The 27,335-nt window shown below is 47.5% G+C and overlaps 2 protein-coding genes across 2 annotated transcripts; one reads left to right on the top strand and one right to left on the bottom strand.

Annotated features, from left to right (window-relative positions):
- The first annotated feature begins 326 nt into the window (after positions 1-326).
- On the top strand, positions 327-14,007 carry clcn1a (chloride channel, voltage-sensitive 1a). Its single transcript, XM_062446224.1, has 23 exons — positions 327-578; positions 3,607-3,907; positions 4,320-4,451; positions 4,896-5,024; positions 5,226-5,359; positions 5,463-5,540; positions 5,841-5,919; positions 6,173-6,298; positions 6,629-6,713; positions 6,865-6,966; positions 7,075-7,159; positions 7,797-7,952; positions 8,089-8,158; positions 8,423-8,533; positions 8,957-9,170; positions 9,415-9,548; positions 9,716-9,906; positions 9,995-10,076; positions 10,275-10,357; positions 11,255-11,299; positions 11,633-11,737; positions 11,978-12,064; positions 12,252-14,007. The coding sequence occupies exons 1-23, from the start codon at positions 528-530 to the stop codon at positions 12,810-12,812; spliced, it is 3,141 nt and encodes a 1,046-aa protein (XP_062302208.1). The 5' UTR covers positions 327-527; the 3' UTR covers positions 12,813-14,007.
- A 72-nt stretch (positions 14,008-14,079) lies between these two features.
- On the bottom strand, positions 14,080-27,082 carry fam131ba (family with sequence similarity 131 member Ba). Its single transcript, XM_062446229.1, has 8 exons — positions 26,841-27,082; positions 22,187-22,224; positions 19,289-19,391; positions 17,691-17,909; positions 17,353-17,490; positions 15,866-16,188; positions 15,021-15,281; positions 14,080-14,884 (listed from the first exon to the last, which is right to left on the bottom strand). Exons 1-8 carry the CDS (start codon positions 26,866-26,868, stop codon positions 14,660-14,662), a joined length of 1,335 nt encoding a protein of 444 aa, XP_062302213.1. The 5' UTR covers positions 26,869-27,082; the 3' UTR covers positions 14,080-14,659.
- Positions 27,083-27,335: the final 253 nt, after the last annotated feature.

Raw genomic sequence — 27,335 nt, 5'->3', positions numbered from 1 at the left:
CCCTCTCTTCCTGTTTGTCCTGCTCTCTCTCACTTTTATCTCCCATTATTGTGTAGTCCTGTTTAAATTAACAGGTGATCAAAGTGTTCCAGGGTTACCAAGGGCAACGTGATTACGTCTGATGAGGGAGGGAGGGAGGGAGGGAGGGAGAAGAGGACTGAAGGAAAGAAAGAGAGAGGGCAAGATAGAGAGAGGCATGGATTGGTTAACACACCCTGCCCCAGTGTGGCCATGGACATGGGGGGGGGGGGGGGGGGGGGGGTGCTTTGAGGGCTAGTTTACACCATGTAAGAATACGTGTGTGTGTGTGTGTGTGAGAGCAAGCAAAGAAAAATGAGCAAGAGAGGGAGAGAGAGCATGAGATTGCATGTATGAGAGAGTGAACTAACTAGAGTGCACCTGTGAAAGAGAAGCATGTGCATTAAAGAGAGAGAGAGAGTGTGTTCGGCTGCACGCCCCCTGCCTGAGAGTAGCGGAGACACTCAGCCAGTGGAGGGGATTATTTTTGGGTCAGTGACAGTGTGTCAATGGCCGCAGATGCGTCGCAAAGGAAGGCTCTGAGATACCAACAGACCCTGGTTAGTGCCTCTGGCTCTCTCACCCACTCCCTCTCTGTCTCCCTCTTTCTACCTCTCACCTGTCCTCCCTCACCCTTCTCTCTCTTCCTCTGTAGCTGGTTCCCTCCGTGCATGTTGTGTGCTGTGCTTTTCTTTCCTGTCTCCTACGGTTATTGGAAAATGAATCCAATAATTCATTAACTATATAATCTCTGGAATGACGTTGCGAGTTTTGCAGCTGTGGACTGTGCAGTCAGTGCGTCAGTGTGGTTGTTTGCGTGTGTGTGTGTCTGCTGGTTAAGCAGTCTGGTCACAGTCACGCAGCAGGTTTTCTAGAAGACCATGTTCTTCCACGATTTGTCGTAACTCTCTCTTTCTCTCCCTCCCTGCATGTCTCTTTCATTCCTCTCCCCGCTGGTTTCTCTTTCTTTCTCTTCTTCTCTCCCTATCTTTCTCTCCCTCTCCTTGTCTTTCTCATTTGAACTCTGTCCACTCTCCACATCCTGTCCACTTTATCACTGTGTCACCTGTCAACCTCTCATCTTCCCCCCCAAAGTAGAGGGAGGGGGGGGGGTGAAGGATGTGTGTAGGAACCTTAGTTCTGTTTACTTTCTTAATCCTGAAGTAGATTCAAGAACCTGCTCATGCATGTGAACTGTTGTTGTTAAAGTTCCATGCCACATTATAAAGTATGTGTTCCTCTAGAACTGCACAGTCATGCACCAGTGACATTTGGCAATTGTGTTTGTTTGAAAGATTTTGAAGACTTGAAATGTTCAATAATTGATTGGTGTAAGTATTATGAAAAACATTATACATAATGTAACTGTTAATCATAAAGTTGCAAACAACTGTGTGTGTGTGTACTGATGGCCATGTGAATTGTAATAACTTACTATCACCCATAGCACTAGGCTATATTCAGAAGTGTCACTTTTTCAGCCAGACCTTGTCTTTGTGAGTGTATTTGCATGTTTGTTTGTATTGGTATATTTGTGTGTATTTATGTCTGTGTGTTTATCTATATATACATTATGTGTAAACATCAGGAGGGTGGCGTAATGTTGACAGGACCCAGGGGAATGCCTGTCTAATACCCTCTATTTTAGAAGACCTTCATATGCATTAAGTTTGACTTTACATAAACTGATACAATGACATGCACCTACATGTAGCTAATATAGCTAGCTACTACTGCTGGGAGTATCACAGTCCACAGACAGGTTCAGGGAGAGATCGACACAGACGCAGTGCCAAAGGTAGATTGTGAGACATACAGTAATGTTAGATTGTCCAGAGTGCGACATGCAGGACAGACAAAATGGAGAAATACTCTGTGGACATTTATCTATTATAATGCCTTGTTAGGAGCCTATCCTTATGTAAACTTAAATTAGTAGAACTTCCTCAATACCAAGTTGGGAAAAAAATAAAAGATAAGACCTGCTCTTTGAGGTGACACCGGTATTTGAGATTCTAGTCCAGAGTAATACAGACTTTCACTTTGAATCGGTATAGACACACCTTGGTACATGCAGGATGAGTTTTCTGGCCATTTTAATCATGTGACTACTTCCTGTGATTCGTCCAGGCATTTCAAATGTAATGTCCCAAAGTCCTTGATGGTCAGTTTCAAGGACGGATAGACGGACGGCGAGAGAGAGATCAGGATTGCGAGAGATTGAGAGATAGACCTGGAGGGTGAGAGATAGAGAGGGGGAGAGGTGTGGAGAAGTGTGTCGGCGATCATTGGGTCACACCGGTTCTAAATATAACCCCCAGGGTAGAGTTACATCCAGAAAGAGGGAGAGATAGAGGGAGAGAGAGAGAGAGGGAGAGAGAGAGAGGGAGAGAGAAGGGGAAGGTAGACCAGAGAAGGCGAGAGAGGAGGAGGCAGGTGTTTAGGGGGTGTGAGGTGTATAGGGTCCGGGGGGGGGGGGGGGGGGATTTTGAGAAAGCAAGGGATTACATGTACTGACAGAGGAGGAGTGGAAGGGAAAAGGGGAATGACTGAAATGGACAGATGAGTTTGTGTAAGAGAGAAGTGACAGGATGGTATGGGATCCCTGTAACGTACCATTCTATGAGAATCACAACAGGTGTGGTCATCCATAGCAGAGTAGCTTCAGCAGTGACCTAGCATGAACTAGCTAGCAAATAGCCCGATGACATGATTGACGGTAGCTTAGCAGTCTGAGACACAACTTCAGTAACCTATTTTAAATAAATTGTCAAGCTATTGTAGGAAGTTTAGAGGGTGTGGTGTTGTTCTTTTGTTTCCAGTAGAGGGTTGATGTAAGCCTGGTGGGTTGGTAACAGTCAAGCTGTTTGCTTTCTGATAAAAGGGCCATGCCCAAACTATGAAAGAATGTATCTTTGTTCAGCATTGATGGTGTCTCGTGATGCTTCATTATGTTGTGAATGTCTTATGTCATGGCTTACTGTAGGGTCCTAGATAGACAGGCTCTCAGTGGACTGATGGTGTGTGTTTGTGCAAGAGAGAAAGGGGATCAGGTTGGTCTAACCTCTCTTCCAGATGCCATGGAAGCTGTCCAGGTCAGATTCATGTAGATGTAGACCCCAGCTTCCGCTCCAGGGAGATTTAGGTCAACAAGTTGAGGAGTCTATTCCTGTGGTGGCCAGGGCAGGACAGACCACTGCTCTGTGACACCCTGACTTTCCCACGCTCTGGGACATCTGCTCATGTCCATGTGCATTTCTTTTTTTATTTTACTCACAGAGAAGATATAAGAAGTCTGTTTTGACTCTTAGCAATTAAGTTGATTCATCACTGAGTCTTCATTGGGATTTTTTCCTGAGCAAAGGCCTGTGGGTAACGTAGTTCTCGTACCATTCCCCCTTTCAAGCTCCATGGAAAGTAATTTCCCGCTGTTTAGGCATGTGGGTAACATAATTACGTTCTCCTTAAATTGAAACCTTTTTTTTTTTCTTTCAAAAATATATTTGTACTTGTAGGCTTCCATGTAGGCATATAACTGTATTTTCTCCTGAACAGCTTTATGGGTAACGTAGTTCTCTTTCCTCTCAGCTGTATGGGGAGTACCACGAGCACCACGGCGGGTCAGGCAGGAGAGAGGCCACCCGCCTGCTGACAGAGAGACAGTTCAAGAAACATGGCCACCAACATCACCACGGTCACCAGCACCATGGACTCCATCATCATGGACACGGCCACCATGGGCACAGTCACCATGGTCACGGCCACCATGCGAGGCATCGGAGTCAGCACCACTCCAATGCGGAGGCAGGGTCTGGTCAGGCGGGACAGCCTACAGATCAAGAGCACAGCTCTTCTATAAAGAAGCGGCGTTCCTACTCAAAATGCAAAGGTCAGGGGTCAGAAAAGCTGTAAATAGTGAGAGGGCGACAGCTATGTTATATGAGTGCAGGAATGTAGTTAGTAGATGTACTTGGGTTTTAACCAGACCATGCATGTGTCTGGGCTATCTTGTGTACTACTTGTACTTGCTGGAAATTAGATTATTTTTGCTTGCTTTCCTACAGGTACATGATCTTGTGTTTCTTCCCATTGGCACTTATTTGCTTATCACAATGTATGCTCATGTTTTGGCTACCCGCAATGTTTTTGGGGGCTATCTCGTTGTTTATGATCATTGACCTATGCACTTTTTGTAAAGCTTTCTCTTGGAAGTCGCTTTGGATAAAAGCGTCTGCTAAATGAGTAAATGTAAATGTACTTGTGATGAAACCCGTTCACACTCTGTCCTGTGCTCTCTCCAGACTGTGTGATGCGTGTGCAAAGGTTCCTGGTGACCAAGCTTGGTGAGGATTGGATCTTCCTGGTCCTCCTCGGCATCAGCATGGCTCTAGTCAGCTGGTCCATGGACTACGCCAGCGCTAAGAGCCTTCAAGGTAATAAACTACTATACCCATCATGCATCAACACATCATTTCCCCACTGGACAGACCATTTATTGATAACATTTGCATGGGGGCTTTGAAAGACCACTCTTCTTATTAATTCTCTGGTCGACTGGTACCATGTGGACAACTAATATGTTTCTAACCAACATTCTAACACAACAGGTCAGTACTCTTTAGTAGTATGGTTTCTTCAGTCACAATGTAGGTTAATCCTTCATATTTTTGCAGTTTAGCAAGTCAAACGGTCTGAATTCCTTCAGAAGTGTCTCACAGACGACAATCAGCACCTTTCAGTCTAGACGGATTGGCCTTTAACCTTTGACCCCGTCCAGGGGTGGTCTTTACCGTGTTATCCTTGTAATTGTGAGTCTACCCTGCTATGACTAATCTCCTTCCATGCCCTTGGTCCCCCTTGCCCCCGTGCTCCCCCAGCCTATAAGTGGATCCACATGGAGCTGAGAGGTAACGTGCTGTTGCAGTACCTGGTCTGGGTCTCCTATCCCATGATGCTCATCATGTTCGCCTCCTTCTTCTGCCACCTGGTCGCACCGCAAGCCATCGGTGTGTACCCGCCTCCCTGCCTCCCTGCCTCCCTGCCTCCATGCCTCCCTGCCTGCCTGCCCGCCTGCCCCTCTCCCTGCTTCCTCTCTCCCTTCCCTGCTCTCTTCCTCACAACCCCTACCGATCTCAGCTATCGCTGATCCACTGACTTCAACTTGCCTTCCTCCTTGTCCATCTCTTTCCGTCTTCCCTCTCTGCCAGGGTCGGGTATTCCGGAGCTGAAGACTATTCTGAGGGGAGTCGTGTTGAAGGAGTATTTGACCTTCAAAGCCTTCACGGCTAAAGTCATCGGCCTCACTGCTGGCCTTGGCAGTGGCATGCCTGTAGGAAAGGAGGTGGGCATCCATCCACTCACTCCCACACACACTCATACCCGTACTCACACACACACATACACACACATGGTCTAACTCTCTCCCTGTCTGTTTGTTCTTATAGGGCCCCTTTGTCCACATAGCCAGCATTTGCGCTGCTGTTCTCAGCAGACTCATGTCCTTCCTCTCTGGGGTCTATCAGGTAGGCACTCATGAAGCCAGGGCTTGGAAACATACACATGGTTACAACAAACGTATTTGGCAGTTATTCAGTGAGGCAGGCATTTTCCATTTACGCTTTCTCTTTCATCCTCTCCTCAAATGCCCTTGCTAGTTCTGTCCTCTCTCTTATTGTCCCTCACTCCCCATTCCTCTGTCCCTCTCTTCCCTTCCGCTCTCCCTCTCCTCCTTCTATCCTTTCCCCTTCTCTTCATACTTTATCCCCCTCCTCCCCCCCCCCCCTTTCCGCCCTTAACCCCCTCCCCCTTCCATGTGTCAGTAGAGCCCATACTGCTACACAGACATCTTGACAGTGGGCTGTGCCGTGGGGGTGGGATGCTGTTTCGGGACCCCTCTGGGAGGTACTGCTCCTCCTCCCTTTCTCGTACTCCCCTTTGTCCTCTCTCTTTTTTCTACCCTTTTCCAAAGTTTGTAAACAGTGGGATTGCGGGAGGATTGCATAGCACAGACCTAATGTAACAATTACAGATCCTTTCACAGTGTCTGTGACAAGATCTATCAGGATCTAACATCTCTGTCTCTCTTCTCTCTCTCTCTCTGTCTCTCTCTCTCTCTCTCTCTCTCTCTCTCCATCAATCTCTCTGTGTTTATCAGGAGTGCTCTTCAGTATCGAGGTGACGTCCACCTACTTTGCGGTGAGGAACTACTGGCGAGGTTACTTCGCTGCCACCTTCAGTGCCTTCATCTTTAGAGTGCTTTCCGTCTTCAACAAAGATTCCGGTGGGTTCTCTGGATGACCGCCGATGACTGTGTCAAGTCGTTTATAGAAGTTAAACTAGAGGGCGCCATTTCTCTATGGAGCTGTCTCTGAGGCGTTAAGCTGTGCCAAAGTTTTTTGCATCGGCCACTAGGTGGTGCCATCCTGGATTCTGTCCTGTTGACCATCTTGATTCTGTAGCTACATGGTTCCATCTAGATCAAGATCTTAAGAACCGCCTTTTGTCCCTTGCCCCTCCCTTCTCTACCCTGTCTTCCTCCTTCCACCCCCCATCTCTCCCCCCTCAACCACTCACTGCCTCCCTCCCCATCTTTCCCTCTTGTCGCCCTCAGTCACCATCACTGCTCTGTTCCGTACCAACTTCCGCATGGACTTTCCCTTTGACCTCCAGGAGCTTCCTGCCTTTGCAATCATCGGGTAAAAGAGAGAGAGAGGAGGAAGGAGAAGAAGGGGAGGGGGCATAGGGATGATTGTTACATAATGGTCCTACGATCCAGAGAAAATTCTATGACATCCTGCTGGTACAGAGGAAGTGATGTCATGCAGGTTTTGCTGACCCTGTGTGCAGGATCTCCTGTGGCTTCCTGGGGGCGTTCTTTGTCTATCTGAATCGTCATGTGGTGCTCTTCATGAGGAGGCCCAACGCCATGACTCGCTTCCTCACCAGACAGTAAGACACAGGGGAGGGCCGTGTGTGTGTCAAACAGGAGTATCTTACACAGTTTGACAGAACATGTTAAAGCTGTATTTGAATGACTGAATTGAATTTCTTTTCCAGCCGACTGATCTTTCCGGCTGTTGTGACCTTTGTAATTGCCACTTTGACCTTTCCCCCTGGGTTTGGACAGTTCATGGCCGGAGAGGTCAGAGTTCAAAACTGTTTTTTTGTCCAATGTCCTTTGACTTTAATACTTGAGGGCTTTTTGACATAGACCCCCCCCCCCCCACACACACAGACACACACACACACTGTAATCATGAACAGCTCTCTGCTCTGTCACCTTCTGCAGAACAATACTTGAATGCATAATGTGTTTTCAGGTACTTAAAATAGCCTGTCTAGTGCCAATAAAGTGAGGTGTTCGTGTGTGCCTGTGTGTGTGTGTGTGTGTGTGTGTGTGTGTGTGTGTGTGTGTGTGTGTGTGTGTGTGTGTGTGTGTGTGTGGTGTGTGTGCGTGTGTGTGCGTGTGTGTGTGTGTATGTGCGTGTGTGTGTGTGTATGCGTGTGTGGTTGGAACACCAGCTTCTGTACCCTCTAAGCTATCCTTTTGACACAGTTGGCAGCAAGTGTACATTTTAAATACAAGAAATATGCAGCAATGAATCAGAAATATGCAGTACAAGGGCAACATTGTCTGTTACATGTTAACACTTGTCAAAATGACATTTATATACAGAGTATGTACACACTTCCATCACTTTTCCAAATGAGCTATTCACCTTTCTTTACCCCTCCCCCCCCCTCCCCTTCCACAACCACCCCCTGGATTCTACCTCCAGCTCATGCCCAGAGAGTGCATCAACTCTCTGTTTGACAACTTCACCTGGACCAAGATCTGGGGCTCCCCCGCCCCCCCGGGGCTGGGCCGCTCCTCCGCCTGGCTGCACCCTGACATCAGCCCCTTCGTCATCCTCCTCCTCTTCTTCATCATGAAGGTCATCCTCTTCACCCTCCCTCCGCAGCTTCACCGACACTCCGTATCTTTCCGCTCTTTGTGTCTTCTGTTTGATTCGACGCAGAGCAGAATAGAATCAAATTGAATAGAAACGTATACAACTTTCCCTCTCGTAGTTTTGGATGTCTGCGGTTTCCACAACGATGCCCATCCCCTCCGGGGCCTTCATGCCAGTTTTCATACTTGGTAAAATGAATTTCTTTTTTTTTTATTGTAGAATCAAAACAGATTTTAAACATCTGTAAGATATTGATAATGTGGAGAGAGGATTCTCTGTCAAAGACATCAGCCAGGTGATGAATGTGGTGTATGCTGGAGCTTGTTGCACTTCAGATAAATAGTGGGGGTGGGTAGGATTTATGTCTGATTATTCTACTTCATACACACACACACACTAATAAACACACACACACAAGGAACTGCCCTGACACCTGGCCCACCCCCCTCCAGGCGCGGCCTTCGGCAGACTGGTAGGAGAGATCATGGCCGCCCTCTTCCCCCACGGGATCCTGTTTGACGGCATCTTGTACCGCATCATCCCTGGAGGGTATGCTGTCATTGGTCAGTCTCCCTTTCCTCCTCCTCCCCCTCCCTCTCCTGCTCCCCCCTGTCTTCCTTCCTCTCCTATCTCTCTCTCTGTCTGTCACATCCCAGAGAACCCTTTAGTCGGACAGGGACATGTCAGCCTGTGTTCCTTCTTCTCTCCTCTCCTCTTTTCTCCTTTCCTCTCCTCGTCTCTTTAATGTCATCCACCATCCCCCGCTCACCCTACACCTCCCCTTCATCCATGCCCTCTTTCCTTCCTGTAGTCCCATCCCCCCTTTGATCCTCAATCGTTCTACGTCCACTCACTGACCGGTACATCAATCAATCTGTCTCCAAATCTGGCATCATGTGATCGCTCACCTCTTCACCCTTTCTCTCTCCCTCTCTGCACCCCCTCCCCCCATCCCATCCCCCCCCCCCCCCCCTTCCGGGTCACAGGAGCAGCAGCGTTGACGGGGGCAGTGACCCACACGGTGTCCACTGCGGTGATCTGCTTCGAACTGACAGGGCAGATCTCCCACATCCTGCCCATGATGGTGGCGGTGATCCTGGCCAACATGGTGGCCCAGGGCCTGCAGCCCTCGCTCTACGACTCCATCATCCAGGTCAAGAAGCTGCCCTACCTCCCCGAGCTGGGTTTCGGACACATCAGGTACCACTCCGAGGGCAGTTGAAAAGCTCTGGCCTCTTCCAACACGAGGCTGGGCTGGAACTTTGATAGACTGGCCTGTCCGTGTATTTATGTGGGTGGTTTTAGTTGTATTTTATTTATTGATGTACTGTTTATTAGCCTTAACATTCCAAGGCAGATGATACAGTAGTTTTGATGATAGATTCATCAGCTTCAGGGGTCATGTTGACTGTGTTGTATATCTCTATGTTGTATGTAACTCCAGCCAGTATAACATCTTTGTGGAGGACATCATGGTGCGAAAAGTGAAGTTCATCTCTTCTCAGACTACCTACAGGCAGCTCATACACCTGCTGGAGTCCACAACGCTGAAGACGATCCCCCTGGTGGACTCCAAAGGTAAAGCAACCTTCACACCTTTTTCTTTTCTTTTGTTCTTCTAAAGAGCTCCTCCCAGCTCGTGGTTTATCACAAGTAAAACGGATTCATTGTTTTTCTGAGTGTTACACATCATTTGTTTCAGTACCACCGTCATCCTCGCTGTGATTGGCTTTCGTTCTGTCTAGAATCGATGATCCTATTGGGCTCCATCGACCAGTCGGAGCTGCTGGCTCTGTGTGATTGGTGGCTGTCGGCAGAAAGGCGGATCTTGATGCAAGGCCAGACTCTCCAGATGCAGAACCAGTGCGCCAGGGACAGCTGGGAGTCCTTGGCCTTCGTGGACGAGGAGGAAGAGGGCGAGGAGAGCGGAGTCAACGTGGGTGTGAGAAACGTTGTCCAGGACTGAGGAAACATTTGAATATACGGTAGCATGATAACAAATTCCTGCTTTTGTCATTTTCCAGAGTACCCCTGTGCAGGAGGAATGTAACGGGCCCCTCCCCTCCCCTAAGCCTCCAGAGCCCTCATCCAATCACACAGCCCCTGGTGAGTTGTCCCCTCCCCTTGGGACCCATGCTGTCCAATGGGGAGCCTTTTCAAAGTCTGAATAACATGACCTGGTCAGATACAGGCTCTCTGTATTCATCAGATGCAGAGGAGGTGGAATATTAATTGGATTCTAAATCTTTTCATCCTCACGTTTCCATCTGTTATCCTCCTCTCCTCTTCTCCCTTTCTTCTCAGACAAGGGATCTCTCCAGTCCATGGGGAGAACTCTCCGAAATCTCTTCACAGCCAGAGACAGTCAGACAGAGGGACAGTCTCAGGTAATATTCTGTAGCATTACAGACAGGCAGACAGACAGACAGACAGATAGACAGGGACAGACAGACAGAAGGACAGTCACTGGTAACATTAGGCGTGCAGACAGACACACAGGCGGACAGACCAACATTGTGGCCAATTAAAAAGCATCACCTGTTCATCACCATGCCTGCACGTCAACCCACAGTGTCCTGATTGGATGAATCCACAAAAAAAAAAATCTGAATGAGTCATGTGATACTCCCTGAGCTGTGTCCCTTCCCAGCTAATCAATTGTCCCAGAGTAACGAGCTGTTGAGATGCAAATGGAGGCCGTTCTTGGCGATTGATCCATGGAGAACCGTGTAGGATTTTTTTCAAACGGGAAACATAAATATTCATCCATTGTTTATTTGGTTGGATGAATCTCATTAAATAATCTCCAGTCGTTTTCTATGTATACAAAACGCCTTGATGTGATTGTCTGTGATATGTGCATAAGTGCACATGAGGATGGGGATTGGATATTGTTTAAGTGCTTCATTCAAACATGTTCCATCTCTCACACATGGAGATCAGCCAGTAGAATAAGAAACAACTTGTTGTTGCTGTAGTTGTCGTGGTGATTGGTATTCACTTGGCAGATGCTGTTGGTTGGCTCCATACATGCTAATGGAGATATGAAACAAATGTATGCTTATACTTTCTCAATACATGCGTGTAAACAGAGGATTTGAATGGGATTTCAGCTTGGCTCTGTCCTCCATGACTCTGTGTGTCCTCAGTGGTTCATGTTTGGCTTGACAACAGTGACAGCTGGAGTGCCAGAGGTGTTTGGCTGTGTGAATCAGAAGACTTATGATCAAACCTCTCTCTCTTTCTCTTCTTTCTTTTTATCATATCCCTCCTTTCCCCCCCAGGAGCCCTCGCCCCCACCCCTCTCAGACACCATGACTCCAGAGGAGGTAAGTGATGTTACCCATAAGGTTTTTAGCTTCAGTCCCCCAACTCCATAGCCTCATGTTGGATCTCCCTGGCACCCGACCAAGTTATTAGAGGATGCTCCCCCTGAAAACGCTCCAACACTCCAGTGTCCTTGTCAGAGCAGTCTTGGTTGATATGTGGAAACCTATAAGAGGGTTAAAAGGTGCCAACCACCCTAAATCTAAGCTGGCGCAGTGTGACGGATTTAAAGGGTTTCTTTGACATCGAGTGAGCCTCAGCCACCCCAGTCACCTACCTCAGCCAATGACAGTGTTGACTCAGACCCTGACCTTGTTTCTCATTGGCTATTGCAGATTAAGGCATGGGAAGAAGCGGAGATGGACAAGCCAATGGAAATCGATCAGATCCGAATAGACCCATCCCCTTTCCAGTTGGTGGAGAGGACGTCATTACACAAGGTTGGTACAGAAAGTATCGGAAATTATTATCCAAAAAGAAGTGAAGAAGGATGAATGTTTATAGGATTGAAACACGGCCCCCAGCCAATTAAAATAGTGGTACTTTATGATGCTGTGTCTAGACTATACTCCTCTGAGTTAACTGTGGAGAGGAGTTCTGTCTGAGCAGGGTCATGCTGTAGGTAGGAAGTAGGAGAGCCTAATTTGATGTGTGACCTTTTGTGTCTGTTTCCATCCCAGACCCACACACTGTTCTCATTACTGGGCCTCAGCCATGCCTACGTCACCAGCATCGGAAAACTGGTTGGAGTGGTGGCACTGAAAGAGGCAAGGCGGCTCTCTTTTTCTCTCTCTCTCAATTCTTCTTTCTCTCAATATTCAGACTTTTTATACATCATTTTCTCTCTCTTTTCTAAGGCACTCTGTATGTCCTTCTGGATGAAATCATCTGCTAAATGAATACATGACATTGGCGCATGATAGATATGCCGCTGTTCTCTCTCTCCACCTGCAGCTCCAGAAGGCGATCGAGGGCTCTACGCGTAGCGGTGTCCGACTTCGCCCCCCTCTGGCCAGCTTCCGCAACATGGCCCGGAAGTCCTCCAAGCCCCCTCCAACCCCCTCCGCCCCCTCGTCCCCCTCGTCCCCTGTCGCCCCTGCCTCGCCCCTTCCCTGCCCTGTCCTCCCCCACTCAACGCCCCCTGTGCCTCCCCACTCCACCAAGGAGGAGGAGGAGGAGATGGTGGTGTGGATCGAGGGGGTGTCCAGGGAGGTGGTGGTGAACAGCAGCAGCAGCAGCAGCACCACAGGGACAGGCAGCACTAGCAGCAGCAACAGCAGTCCCTCCCTGCCCCCGTCCTCTCCTCTCGCCGTCCCCCCATCCCCTTCCCTTTCCATCCCTCCCTCTCCTCCTCCTCCTGCCATCCCCGCCTCCTCTCCTCCTTCCTCGCCCTCTTCCTCTCCACCCTCCAGCTCTCCCTTCTCCACTTCGGCCATCCCCCTCTCCTCCCTTGGGCCTGTGCTAGAGCAGCTGAGAGAGGAAGAGGAGGAAAGCGATGATGAAGAGGTCATTTAGAACAGTTAGACTGTTGTGATTAATTACATTTTTATAAATAACATGTTTTTTTATGGTGGAACTTCTTATAGTGAATTATTTATCCATCCCTCCCTCTCATCCTTTCATTGTTCCTCCTTCTCTGTCTGCGTGCTCTTCTCCATGCCTGTGAATCCACGAGGACCTTCATTATGGGGAAGTCAATATTTACTTGTCAGATGAACATGAACAGAATCGTTGATTTTAATCAGAAGCAGAACCACCAGAGCAACCAGTAGCAGTGTGACCTCAGACAGCAAAACCCCAACCTTGAGCATGGGAGGATGGGCCAGCGCTATGATTACCGTGTTGTATTGATGAATGACCGTTGACAACCAGACCGACAGCACGCAATCACGTTTAACAATGCTGAAAGAATTTTAACTAGAGAATTCCCAGTATCAGAAATCATTAGGAACTGCAAATTGAGGGATTATTAAATAGACACATAAACCACAAACAATTAAATTATAAATACTTTTGTAGAATAAGTACGTATTTTTGTCTATATTTAATAATAACATACTCACTTAACTTTTATCCAAAGCACCATACAGGACAGGGAGATTTGAACCTGTGACATATCTGCAGTCAAATGCTCCAGCTACTGAGCTATGATCTTGTCCCTGATTGTATCTTTGAGGACATGTTAATGCTTGGTTTAAAACCGGGGATTGTTTCTCCATGGTTTTAAAAGGCACCTTCAGTATTGTGCAGCTGTGTGGTTTCAGTATTTCAGCCCAACCCCCAGGAGAACCGATGCTGTGAGCAGAAAAAAGGATCTGACGTGTTTAATCTGAGGAGTGGCTGGGCCCTTTATTAAATTCACCCTTTCCCCCTTCTAAAATTGCTTCGATTATGATCCTGTGACCTCTTTTGTTTCTCTCTCTCCCTCATCTGCTCTCCCCCGTTCTTCCTTTGCTCCTTCATGCTCTTTTCTCTCCTGCTCCTTCAGACTGATTCCCAGGTGGTTACCTATGGCTTTAAAACTGCAGAGGTTGGAATACAGGATTCTCTTTTTGTTTGTGATTTAATGTGACATTCTGTATGTGTAGCTCTTACTATGAGACAGGAAAATGTGTTTTTGTCATTGGTTGTGTTTTATTTATTACTTCTTAGATGCCAATTTTGTCAGGATGTTTAAACAGTGAACAATGTAGTTAATAAAAGTTGCTAATCTATGTGTTGCACTTTGGGTATGTTAACTTCTCAATAAGGTATGTTGCAACACCAGTGCCAACAAGAATAGTATCTTTTGAGAATATATATTTTTACTCACTTACATTCATACATACTGTACTTACATACATATATACATACATACACACAGACATACATACATACATACAAATACATTTAGCTTTATGGGCTTTTTAGTTTTATTAAAAAAGCATGTATATATATATTATTACTTTGTATACTGATATGGCTAAATCACTTTTAAAAGCATGCACTTTCTTTCAGTTGTCTCTGGAGTTTTTCCCAGTGTCCTTTTTCTCTCTTTTTACCTTTCTGCTTCATCCATTCTTCACTTCATTACTCCAGCCCTCCATCCAGTAATTACCTCCTCAAAGTTCTGTATCATAGGAAACACCAATGCGCTGGGCCTCGCTAGTGTTTTTAAGTCCACAAGTTCAGTTGTCTCCTCAGATTCTCACATGACTCAGCCCCCATGTTGGTTTTATCTGCAGCTGAAAAAGATTCTTCTCAGTCTCTGATTGGGTACATACCTGGGAGGGGGTGGAGACTATTTTGATTGGTTGATTAATTGATAAGTATTTCCAGCCTATTCGTCAGTCTTTATCTGACCACACCCCGATTGGCAACCTTCAATTGGTTGCCACAACAACAATGGAACCCTCCTCTGCCTCTTCATCCTTTTCCTCTAGCGATTGGATGACGCAGGGCGTGACATCAAAGGGGAGACGACCCATGATTGGTTCTGTGGGGACCAATCCCGGGCTGAAGCTTCCGATTGGCATGGCATTCTCTCGCAGATAAGAGGGGGTTAGAGTGGCAGGCTCCGCCTCTAAGGTTAATGTAACCCCTTCTTCCTGTTAAAAAAGGAAATATTTTTCACTTACAGTAAGTGTGCATGTAAAACTTCCTTGATTTATTCAGTTTTAAGGAAATTTATTTTCTTTGGAACAACACAAAATGATTTTAACAAAACCAACGCATTAGCCTCACCTTGGCTTCCTCCTCTTCCTGCTGCTCTGGAATGCACTCTCTCTCCACATCCGCCTCCAACATACCGACCACACCCCCAACCAGGTCAGCCATTGGCTGACAGTTCATCTGTCCGACGATCTCCACCTGGTGAGCCTCCACCTGTGCTGAACCCCATAGGTCAGCCAGGCGAGGGTGGGTGGGCAGACCAAGACTGTGGATGGTGCTGTTGGGTGTGGCTTGGAGAGAGTGGGAGGCACTGTGTAGCCGGTGCTCCATTGACTGAATAGAAGAAGAAGAAAAGTAATGAGTTACCTCACTTCTTTCTCTACCAATGTTAAGACACGGTGGGTAGGAAACGAGGGGGGAAGGAAGGGAGGGAGGGAGGGAGGGAGGGAGGGAGGAATGGTTGGAAAGGGGGGAAAACCCTGTTCCTTCAGCTTATTCAGATATACTGTATAATGACAAAACATGAATACATAACCTCATTAGAGTACGTTTGTGGCCAGAGGACTGGGTTGATTCATCCGTTGCCCCTGGCAACAAGGACTGCAGTGAATGATGAATGGGAACTCACCTGTTGCTGCTGCGGTGCAATATAGACTCGCTGGAGAGTCCCAAGGACACTGCTACTCTTATTCAGACCATCCAGTCAGCCAGGCTGCTGATACCAGTCTACCTCATCTAAAGCTGTATTTTCCCTACCATCACACGGTTTTTGTTGTTTGCAGTTTGAAGAACTGCAGCAGTTGCTTGGGCCGATAGTGCTAGAGTTGCTCATGTCAAAATGACACCACCCACAGACCAGTTGAACTCATAAGTAAACGACAACAACACATCCAAATCCATTTCCCACGGAGCCTCACCTGTTGCTGCTGTTGGTACTGCAGCAGCTGCTGATGCTGGAAGTGCTGGAGATGCTGGAACTGCTGGAGCTGGTTCTGCTGCTGCAGGCTTATCGGCTGGCTCTGCTGCGTGTAGCCCCCCACCCCACCCTCGTACCCCTCCCCCCCAGGCGTACCCAACCCCCCGCCGCCCGCCACGATGAAGGAGCCGGCCGCCGGGGAGGCCACGCCCGAGGGCTCATTGCTGATGGGCTCCCAGGCATCTGAGGAGGAGAGGCAGTAGAGGCCCTGGGAGACGTAGGTACGTGGCCAGACGTCCGCAGAGGAGGGGTGCAGCACCTGGTCTGGAGGGATAGAAGGGAGGGATGAGAAGAGGAGGAGAGTGGGAGGGAGGGAGAAGGAGGATGGGAGGGAGATGGAGGGAATATGAGAAACAGGAAAGCGGTAAGAAGGGATAGAGGGGGTTAGGAGAGGAGCAGAAGGGGAAGAAGGATGGAGGGATGAGAAAAGGGAGGTTGAGGGGTTAAAAGGAAGAAAAAGCAAGGAAACACTAACACTAGTTTGGGTTTCTTTCATCTTTCTCTCAGACAGGATGACAGGAGACCGGCCCAGCTTCAAACAGAAGGAGCGTCCAATGAGCTTCAATCTAAATGTGTCTCCTTACATCAACTCTGAGTCACTTTCGCTGAGACCACCGACATACAAGGTGAAAATAAACAAAACCACATTATTTCAAATCACCTAGAACTTTCAAGGTGAAAGAGAAGGAATGGAAAACAGAGAATATTTTATTTTTGTTCTATTGACACTAATAAGCACATTTTAATTGTTTGTTGCCATGTGTAGATGAAGCAGGCAGCAGGACCATATGGCGGTGCTAATGGGAGGTGGGGGGGAGTCTTTGTGTTCACCTACAGGCTTGGGTCCCTTGGGGCATACACTGTTCACTACGACTGTGGAAAACATAGTAACACACAGCCCAGCTCGCTACAACACTGGGGAACACAATGACACAGCAGCACTCACAACACAATCCTTCCCGACTCGAAATGCCAGGACACCCTTTGCTAATGCTGCCATTTTGAGTTATTCTGCTCTGACAGTAAGATTTCTCCACTGTAGATGAAGGCGTGACACACCTCTCTCTGAGCCTGTCAGCCCGGCTGCAGGCCACATCAATCAAACCAGAGTCAACAAGATCAATCAGAGCACACAGACAGACACACATTATACACACACACACATCCTCCTAAGGGCAAATATGGAGGAGAGCTGAACTGAAGGTGTTTTATCTCCTGTAAGTAAATCTGATCCATCTATGGAGTCGAACAACGAATATGCTTTATGTTATATTACAAAATGCATCAATATAATAAACAATTGTTCAGTGATATGTCTCAAATATAATATGTGATATGTGAACCGTGTTCCAAAAACGGCTGCAGGGAGCACAGCACTCAAACAGCCATTATTGTAGTCCTCTGTCAGCAACGTCTGTAGTCCTATACCTCGGCTGGTGATGCTCTCCTGGTTGACTTCACTCAGGTGGGCCTCGCTGCCCTGATTGGAGCCAGCACACAGGCTCTCCCCCTCCATGTTCCAGCCAAACAGAGTAGCCTGCGAGATGGCAAACTGCTGCATGATACCTGGCAACAGAAGTAGAGAACAAACTCTGTTTTAGTTGCATAATTGCCTCCAACTGTTTTTTGCTGTAGTGCTGTAGTAGAAGTGCTGTAGCGTTGAGACTGTAAACACTGGTTTTAACTGGTCTCATTAAAGTGGCTTCATCTAGGAGGGAATGGTGCCTCTCTGACACATTTCTTTGGGCTCTGAGTCTGAGTCTGACCTGCTGCAAAGCGGGCCTCCTTCTCTCCGTCACTCATTTCGCTGTAGGCGTCGTTTTCCAGCCGCCTCTGCTTCTCTCGCTGCAGCTTGGTACGTCCCGAACACCCCTCTGGCCCAGCGGATGGTATGCCCCAGCTCTGCCACTCGATCATGTGGGCCACTCGGCCCTGAGCCATGGCAGTGGGCTTGGTCACCTTGTCCTTCATGGAGCGACTCACACCTACAGGAGCAAGGGGTGGTTGTACAAACGATGTGTCAGTGCATACGTTCTATCACGTGGCACTCGTTTAGCAACCCTGAGCAGCCCAGATGGCTGGAGTGTCCTCAAAATCAAGGAAACCCCACCCATCCTGGATACCCCAAGGAATTACCCGAGCACCCCCTATGTGATGAAGGATGGCAGGTCACAAGGTTTTAAGTCGTGAAATGATGTTGGGAAGCGTGAGATTTATTGGTGAAGAGGCTACAATGCTGTGTGTGAATATGAATCTCCACACAAATGTCTCTTCCTGAAAGTAGGCCACAACCTAACAAGCTCTGGTGGGTTGGGTGGAAGGATGAATGAGTATTGGGTTTCACTGTGTGTTTTATGAACTGTCTGTTTGTCTGTCAAGACAAGTTTGTTTGATCAGGAGTTCTGAGTTCTGAGTGCAGAGCAGTGAGGACAGGGTAGAGCAGGCCAGTGCACTGGGCCGTGTTTAAATAGCACGCTGATTCATCACTCCACATCACATTAAACCATCAGACTCAGACATTAAACATGGCAAAGTAATTAAAAATGTGCAGAAAAGTCATCTTTGCTGTAAACACTAGAATGAAGAAGCACCATCACTCACAAACTCCTCATTAAAATGTTAATATCGGAAGCTAACCGGGGCCGAATTCCCATCGTCTAAATGTTTGGGGGAGAACAATAAAAATCTAATTAAATCAACTGAGTGTGAAGTGAATACATGGAGCTGAAAGCACTCATGCTGGGCTAAAACCCCCTCTCAACAAATACAGATAGAAATACAACTAATTGTCCATGAAACAATGCAAATAATGTTCAGAATACAAATATGCATTGGTTTTTTTAAATGAGATGAAAGTGGGACTGGTGATGATGAATGTTGGTGTTGGGGCTTTTACCATTTAAAAGTCAATATACTCAATAAACAGCACAAAAGATCTGTAGATATCAATTCCTTCAACTGTTTTACACAAAAAAACAATTAAAAAACGCAATATTATACTGGCACTACATTTCAACAAAAGACACACAAAAATAGTCCCAGTTACAAATATAGAAATGCCAACACTGTACAAAAAAAACAACTACATTTCCAACCTAAACACCACAGTAGAACTACAATTCCCAACACACCCATGGAGATGCTAGGTGCACTTCACTTTCAACTTTTTGAAAGTGAAATAAGTGAAAATCTGGTTGGATTCCATCAATGACCTGGGGTCAGGCATTGACGTGTATTGTCAATGGAGGCAGGAAGTGAAAAGGATAGGAGGCACCCATAGGGGCTGCCATGTTGGCTCCATCTCACCCCCCCGGTCTGGAGCCAACATGGGGTTGGTTTACCATCTATCAGGACAGACACACACCTGACACACCTGTCAGAGAGGACTTAGCCAGAGCACCGATCCCGTAGGCATTAGAGTTCCGCTTCAGACGAGGGAGGATGGAGGTGGTGTCTTCCATAGAGAGCTGGAGGGAGGGATGAGGAAGAAAAGAGAGGGAGAGGGAAATCAGCGAGAGAAATTGATTTGTTTGAAGAGAATAAAGAGGCTTAATGTTTGAACAGGTAGTGGGATCATACTGTAGCCTCTTGACTACAAGTTGGTTGAAGATGAAACAAGACATTTGAGAGTGTGGTGACATCACAGACTGAGAAAAGTGAGGAAAGATTAGTGTAGGGGGGTGGATAAAGTCTGGAAAAAGTCTTTCAAATTGAAAAGAACCACAAGGCACACATACTACCATGATTTTCAACAAGATTCTCAGAGACAAATATGCAAATCACTTCACCCGTTTAGCATCACAGTGATTATCAGCCCATTTGGCACTGCCGTGGCCTGTGATTCTCACACATAATCAACAGTAACAGTGTGTCATTAGCTGTATGCTACAGTAGTTTCTACCAACTGTTGCAATGCCTTTCAAAGCCTAGTGTAGCATAGCTTAGACTAGTATAGCATAGCCTAGCATAGCCTAGTTTTGCAGATAAGGATGTGTTATTACAGCACGTTATCTTCCAGGCTCACTCTATGTAGCCAGCAGTACAGTAGATTAGCACAGCACCAAGATAGAGGCAGACAGGGGAAGGAGGGGGAGGGGTAGGGAAAGGGAGAGAGAGAGAAGGACAAAATATTGGCTTATCTACAGAGAGAGCGAAGACACACGGCGACGGGATATTGGGAGAAAGAGGAGGAGATTATCACGGGACTTACATTAATTCCTTCCCAGGAAAAGTCTGCATGGCCATGCTGAGGGGAGGGGGTGCGAGAAGGAGGAGGAGGAGGAGGAGGAGGAGGAGGAGGAGGAGGAGGAGGAGGAGGAGGAGGAGGAGACGCGAAAATGGAAGAAAGGAGAAGCGATGACGAAAAAAAGACGAAGGCAGCGAAGGAAGGGGGAATCATGCAAAATACAATATATGTGTGTGTGTGTGTGTGTGTGTGTGTGTGTGTGTGTGTGTGTGTGTGTGTGTGTGTGTGTGTGTGTGTGTGTGTGGTGTGTGTGTGTGTGTGTGTGTGTGTGTGTCGGAGGAGGAGGGACGTCAACAGAGAGGGGACAGGGCAAGGATTAGAAGTAGTGAACGAATATAAAGGACAGAAGAAAAAAAAGGATACACAAGAGAAACCCTTGTCACTGGGTAGGAGAATGAATGGAATCTCTGCCAGCAGGGATGGAGGGATGAAGAAGGGGAAGCGGGAGAATGCAATGAAAATGTGACGGCCAAGTTGTCAATCAGTATAACCATCAACCACTGTTTGATGCTTCACAAATCAGAATGAAATCTTCTCCATTCTACTGTTAGTACAGTAACTAACATTGTCTTGAGAGCTGTAACAAAGCATTATCTAGTTCCTACTTCCTCTGAGCCAGATTGTTTTGTTTTCCACCATTACTGTGGCCTTGTTGTCTGGGGCAACAGAAACATCTGCACACAATAGCATGTCCAGTATGGACAGTGGTCCGTAACGTGTCAGAGGGGACCAGACTGGCCCTGGAGAGATGCTAAGTGCTGCTGCTGCTATTATGGCTTCCATGCAGCTGTGACCATACAGGCAGTCTAATAAGAGATAGATTGTGGTTGGAATTAGACAGCTGTGACGTTTGTATTCCAAGTGTGTTCGTATTTCACTCTGGGGTGCTATGAAAATTCATGTTGTGAGTGTTTACTGTGAAGACAATTTTGCAAGTCTAGAATTGATCATCTTGTTTTAAAGAACACCTCTTGAATTGTCAGAGCCACATAAAGACCCCAAACTGCAAAGCCAACCAGCCTGTTAGACAGTCAACCAGTCTACTTCTTAGACAGTCAGACAGTCTGCCTGTTAGACAGTCAGACAGTCTGCCTGTTAGACATTTAGCCAGTCTACCTGTTAGACAGTCAGCCAGTCTGCCTGTTAAACAGTCAGCCTGTCTACCTGTTAGACAGTCAGCCAGTCTACCTGTTAGACAGTCAGCCTGTCTACCTGTTGTCTTGGTAGCCAGCCAGCAAGCCAACCAGTCTGCCAACCAACTAGAGGCATTGAGGATTTCTGTTTTAGTTTGGAACTTGGCTGGCAATGAGGATGATGATGAAACACAACATCACATAACACATTGAACAAAGCACAAAGCCACGTCCAGGCTGCCTACCAGCATCCCATGTGCCTCACTCCTCTACATGTGGATTGGGGGTGTCTCTAGATCAATTGTATATATTCTCTACACTCAAACATATACATTCTATATGCTGATTAATACACTATTCTTCCTGCTTTCTCTTCTTACAGCCTGTCAACATTCTGTAGCCTGATTGCTGGAAGGAAAGGGTCCATGCAGCTATGCAGCTATGCATGGACCCAGCAGCTATGATTTCCTTCAGTAAACATGTTATATATGTGGCAGCAGCCTCTCATGTTGTTGTATTGACCCGGCGGCATGCTTTGTCACTCCCAAGCAGGACTGAAAAACACACAAAGTGTAATTCTGCAGAGGAGCGACAGGAGATAGATGGTAGTCTGTCCCTAGAGGAGCAGGAGGAGCGACAGGAGATAGATGGTAGTCTGTCCCTAGAGGAGCAGGAGGTGATCTATAGTACGATAATGTCTCGTGCTCTGGGGAACGGCTCCAGTAACCTCGCTGAGAACCTCAATACTGCATCATCACAGAGAAACATTATGCCGTGGCGGAGGGACTCTCAAGTTCAGTTTCTCTGAAAACATGGTCTTGGCTCAAGATGCCATGATGATGATGGTGAGGGGTCAAGATGTATGTTGAAATTGCTGCCTTACCTGCTCCCCATCCTTCCGTACAGGAACCGCCTCCGCTGCTGTAGAGAGAGAGAGAGAGAGAGAGAGAGAGAGAGAGAGAGAGAGAGAGAGAGAGAGAGAGAGAGAGAGAGAGAGAGAGAGAGAGAGAGAGAGAGAGAGAGAGAGAGAAAGAGAGAGAGAGAGAGAATAAACACTTATGCAACCTCTACTTGGTGTCTGACTGGATGTGACAGCTCACAGTTGAGTTAGCGCTGACATTCACACAAAGCTCTAAAATTAGACTCATTATCTGCCCCAAATGTTGTCACATTGGGGGAAGGAGTAGCATGTGCCATTGTTGCACGTACTATACAGTCTCTCCCACAAATGACCCAAATATGGCTTAAAATGCAAATTCTGTCAACAATGAACAGACTTTTTTTAATAACTATGTCTACACCAGTTCATGCAATAAATATATTCACTAACATGTGTTGGCATGTGATCATTGTGGCATCTGTTTGGTGTTAATTGGAAATTACTGGAATACGGAGCTCCTCCAGGGCAGAAAGAGTCTCAAACACATTCGTCACTTCAGTGTGTGGTTGGCAAAAAGCTCTTTATTGAAACGTTATAATATTATCGTGCTTTCTTTGCAAATTTCTGGGAGCTGGCTTCAAACAGTAAGAGATATCCTGAAGAGGAAGTGGAGTTCAGTTGAGAAATGAAGCTCTTGATTTGGGCTATCTAAGGTCTCCATCGTCATCAGTGGCAGCTGTGTGAATCACAGTCTTTAACTAATGCTGAGGGGGCCCTTGGGGTACGATGGGGGGCATTCTCTTGTCTCTCTTGAACAGCTTTCTGCTAAGTCTTCCTTCCCAGCTCCTCCTGCTCTCAAACCTCTTCTCCAACCTCTTATTCTGTCCTCCAAGTCTGCCTCTGACACACCAGAGACCTGCTTCTCCTCCAGCCTTTTCCCTCAGATCGTCTCCCTCGCGTTAAGACGTAACAAAAGAAAAATGTAGTTCCCAAAGGCTCGTCAAAAAAACGTTGCGGTGGAGAAGCTCGCCGCCCGCCTCAGTGAGAGCAGGTGCCGGCCAAGCAGAAGCGGGAAGAGGCCGGGAACCGTCGCAGCGAGCAGCGGAGGTAGGGAGCCTCGGCGGCCACGGCGGCGACGGGCCGAGACAGATCTCCTGGCTAAGGACGTCATGTGTCGTTAGCGATAGCTCCCGGGAGCGCGGAGCGTCTCGCAGGGGCCGCAGTGACATGTGGTGACTCCCGTCTTGACACTGATTCGGGTTGAAGCCTAGAGTCTGACTCACCTCAGCTCCCAAACCGGTGCCGACGGAGCTCCAGTGGGTTGAGGTAAAGAGGAACAAAACTGAAAAACACACAGGGAGACAGCTAAGGGGAGGCAGGCAGGGCTTAACCTAGAATCAGTAGGCAGCCCTGAACCAGTTCTGATATATACTACAGCAGTGATAACATCTATCTAGGTGTAGCGCACCTCATCTCTCTCTTTGTCTCTGTCTTTCTCGCTCCCTTGGTGTGTCACGCTCTTCTCTCTCCTCTCTCTTTCTTTCATCTCCCTGTTTGAAGTCCTCTTTCATGGGTTAACAGCTCTGGGCATGGCCACCTGACAATCATCCCATCCACCAGTCACCTTGACCCTGAATGTCCATCACCTTGCCACAGAGTAATCAGTCAGCTCAAACAACCAGCTACATGCAATGTGTGTCTGTGTTGCCTGTGTATGTCATTGTGTTGGTTTGACTGTGTGTGCATGTGGCTGTGTTTGCCTGTTTGTGTGTGGTTGTGTGTGCATGGGTGTGTGTTCCCCTTTGTCAGTGTGTGGGTTTTTTGTTTGCCTGCGTTTGTGTGTACGTGTGTGTGTATGCATGTGTTAGTGTGTGAATGAACAAGGGAGTAAATGTCACAGCAGGGGTGCCCAGCTCAAAACAGGGCATCCATCCGTCAGTTTGTCCACACTTTTAATGAAATCAATATGGGGTTGGGGGGAGGGGGGGTGGTGGAGGGAGGGGGGGGGGGGCATTCCTCTGTAATGCAATATTTCAAAGACACTTGAGAGGAGAAAACAACAAACAGAATGGAGAGCCCACCATTACACCTGATGGACACAGCATCGCACTGTATGTCAATGGAGAAGGAAAGCCAGATGAACAAGTCACTGTCAGCCAATGAACACTCTCAACAACACACACACCTACGCCCCCATAAAGCCTGAGTCACGTCCCACATCTGCATGCTCTGCCTCCGGTCACAGGTCAGACAAACAAAGCTGCTCAGTGGTGTTCACACTGTGTGTTTGCTAACACCCTCATGGATGAACACCATCCCCATCAGCTAAGGACCACTAGTCCACCTGGCCCACACCCAGCCACTGCCCCAGCACCCCACAGGGATTCTGGTTATTTTACATTGTTTTATTCTCCCCCATGTTTGTAGTTTGGTTGAGAAAGGCTTCCATAGGTGTGTGGGAGAGCATAACCCTCCAACAGAGAAACAGTTCAGTCGAAACAAGATCTCTATATTGGCCCACAGTAGATGCATCTATATACCGTACACATGTACTACAACGATGGATAGGGTTAGGGTTAGATACGGGCACTGCCATAGACAGCCTAGGAGGCGTTAAAAATGCCACTGATCATACAGTCTCTGAGAGTGTTGATACTAAGGCAGTGCTATGGTGCCTTAGTTAGTGGTAGCGTAGTGTAGATTTCATAGCATTTTGCTAGAAGTCCTGATTGAATTTGACAGAGGCAATCCATGACCGAGGGGGGGAGAGAGAGAGAGAGAGAGAGAGAGAGAGAGAGAGAGAGAGAGAGAGAGAGAGAGAGAGAGAGAGAGAGAGAGAGAGAGAGAGAGAGAGAGAGAGAGAGAGAGAGAGAGAGAGAGAGAGAGAGAGAGAGAGAGAGAGAGAGAGAGAGAGAGAGAGAGAGAGAGAGAAAGAAAGAAAGAAAGAAAGAAAGAAAGAAAGAGAGAGAGACGAGGGAGAAAAGCAAATATGAAAGAAAAAACATGTTTTCTCAAGGCAAATAACCAATCCCAGGTGGCTTTTGGTGTGTTTCTGGGTCCAAAATGCTAAAACGTTTGGATTACTTCAGCCATCAGAAACAGCATCTCCCAGTGAAGCCAGCGTAGCTGTCTTCCCCCAGCCTCACACACATGCTACACATCCCACCGTCTCAATGACAGACAAAGGTCACATATTCCCCTTTTATTTATTTAACTCAGGCCAGTAGCCAGGGCTTCATTTGTTCCTGTAACAGAATGACATGGTTTGATAGAATTATTGAAAATAGAGCAATCGTCCTCCCTGAGTGGTTATACTAGGTGGGCTGCCATCCAAAATATAACACCACACACACACTGTAGCTTTAATCATGTTTCAGTCGCTAGCTAGCACATTCAGAATGGTGGGCCTTACGGTAAGCCCCCACCACACAACACACACACACATACTCTTCTGAAGTCATTAGTAGGGGTAAGTTGGCTGTGTGTTAGGGTTAGGAGTGTGTACATGTGCAGTAGTCAGTGGGGCGTTCTGAGCTGGTTACCAGCAGGGTTGAGTCTGCAGAGTCGACCTACATGTGTAGCACGTCCGGCTTCACACCTGGGTCTGCCCAGATTGCTTGTGACTCATCCAATGCAGGTCATACTCATAAGTGTGTGTGTGTACCTCCTAACCTGGAATGCACTGCCACTTCAGTATATTGCGTCTCAGTGTGACGCACACCAAGGCAGAAAGAGGAGGGTTTGCCATTTTCTCAGACACAAAGCTCTCTATGACCTTAGCATTACTCCAAGGCTCTCTCTCTCACACACACACACACACACATGGTGAAATTATTGCTCCTATTTCTCATATCTCTCTCCCCTTCTCTGTAATGAGATTCTGTCTGTTCATTTTTCTCTCTCTCTCTTTTCTCCATTACTATTTATATGTGCAACAGTACACCACGCAAGATTTCATCTCTTTTCTTCCATCCTTTTATCTCTCCCCTGTGATCCTTTTAACAAACCTCCACCATCACAGTTCAAACTCAGTCAGACAAACACAGAGACAGACGTTCACCCCACTCCACACTAGATGCACAAAACAGCTTGTCATACATTTACATTACATTTACATTTAGTCATTTAGCAGACGCTCTTATCCAGAGCGACTTACAGTAAGTACAGGGACATTCCCCCCGAGGCAAGTAGGGTGAAGTGCCTTGCCCAAGGACACAACGTCATTTGGCACGGCCGGGAATCGAACTAGCAACCTTCGGATTACTAGCCCGATTCCTTAACCGCTCAGCCACCTGACTCCCTGACTCCCATGATGAACATACATGTTCATCATGTGTGTGTGTGCCAACCTGGCACACACACACATCATATGTCCCTCACACTCTGCTTTCAAACCATGGTCTGAAACACACACACATCCTCCTATATATTTACCACTCTCTCAGAAACCCCACCAACAATGCCAAAAAAAACACACGTTTCCCTTTGGTCGGCAAGCATCCCTCACCAGCATGTCTCCACAGAAACATCCCTCTGGAGAGAGACATAGACAGAGAGACTTCATGCATCTGAACACCCCCACCTCCCTTTCTCTTTCCCTCCCTCCCAGCCCCCTCGTCACAGGGGCACAATGAAGAGGTAAAAGAGGGGGTCTTACTGATGGTCCTGGAGCCGATGCAGCCCATGGTGTCTCACTGAGGCTCTGGAAGCAGACAAGGAAGCGCCACGCATTCTCCAGGCATTCTCTCGCTCCCCTCTTCTTCTCTCTCCACGCTCCAGTCAGTCTCCGCTCGGTCTGTCTGTACGTGTGTGAATGTGTGTGTGTGTGTGTGCGCGCGCTCGTCCCTCATTCGCTCGCTCTCTCAATCTCTCTCCACCCCTCTCTGGCTCCCCCTCGCTGTACCTACGTTGTGCTCTCGGTCTTTCTCACACACACACAAATGCACACACTTACAAATACAGATGGAGAGCGGTCTAGTGATACTGGGGCATCCAGTTACTCAGTCAGTAAGTCAATGTGTCTGGGAGAGAGAGGGAGAGGAGGGGGCAGTTTGAACCACATCTGGGTAGCTTAGGCACGCAGGTGAGAGCTTTTACAAGGGCAATGGACATCTGCACCCCGCTGAGCTGAACTCATTAAGACTTGTGACAA

This window comes from Osmerus eperlanus, chromosome 20, assembly GCF_963692335.1.
Source record: "Osmerus eperlanus chromosome 20, fOsmEpe2.1, whole genome shotgun sequence".
In the NCBI taxonomy this organism is placed as follows: Eukaryota; Metazoa; Chordata; class Actinopteri; order Osmeriformes; family Osmeridae; genus Osmerus; species Osmerus eperlanus.
The sequence above is the reverse complement of the archived record's forward strand: the minus strand, read 5'-3'. Positions and strand labels throughout refer to the sequence as shown.

Coding starts and splice junctions, on each gene's coding strand:
- clcn1a (XM_062446224.1), top strand. CDS start 528: ATGGCCGCAGATGCGTCGCAAAGGAAGGCTCTGAGATACCAACAGACC. Junction 5,360..5,462: donor GCATGCCTGTAGGAAAGGAG/GTGGGCATCCAT, acceptor TTGTTCTTATAG/GGCCCCTTTGTCCACATAGC. Junction 11,300..11,632: donor ACACCATGACTCCAGAGGAG/GTAAGTGATGTT, acceptor TGGCTATTGCAG/ATTAAGGCATGGGAAGAAGC.
- fam131ba (XM_062446229.1), bottom strand. CDS start 26,868: ATGGGCTGCATCGGCTCCAGGACCATCA. Junction 17,910..19,288: donor CTCTCTGACAGGTGTGTCAG/GTGTGTGTCTGT, acceptor TTGCTCCTGTAG/GTGTGAGTCGCTCCATGAAG. Junction 17,491..17,690: donor GGAGGCCCGCTTTGCAGCAG/GTCAGACTCAGA, acceptor TTCTGTTGCCAG/GTATCATGCAGCAGTTTGCC.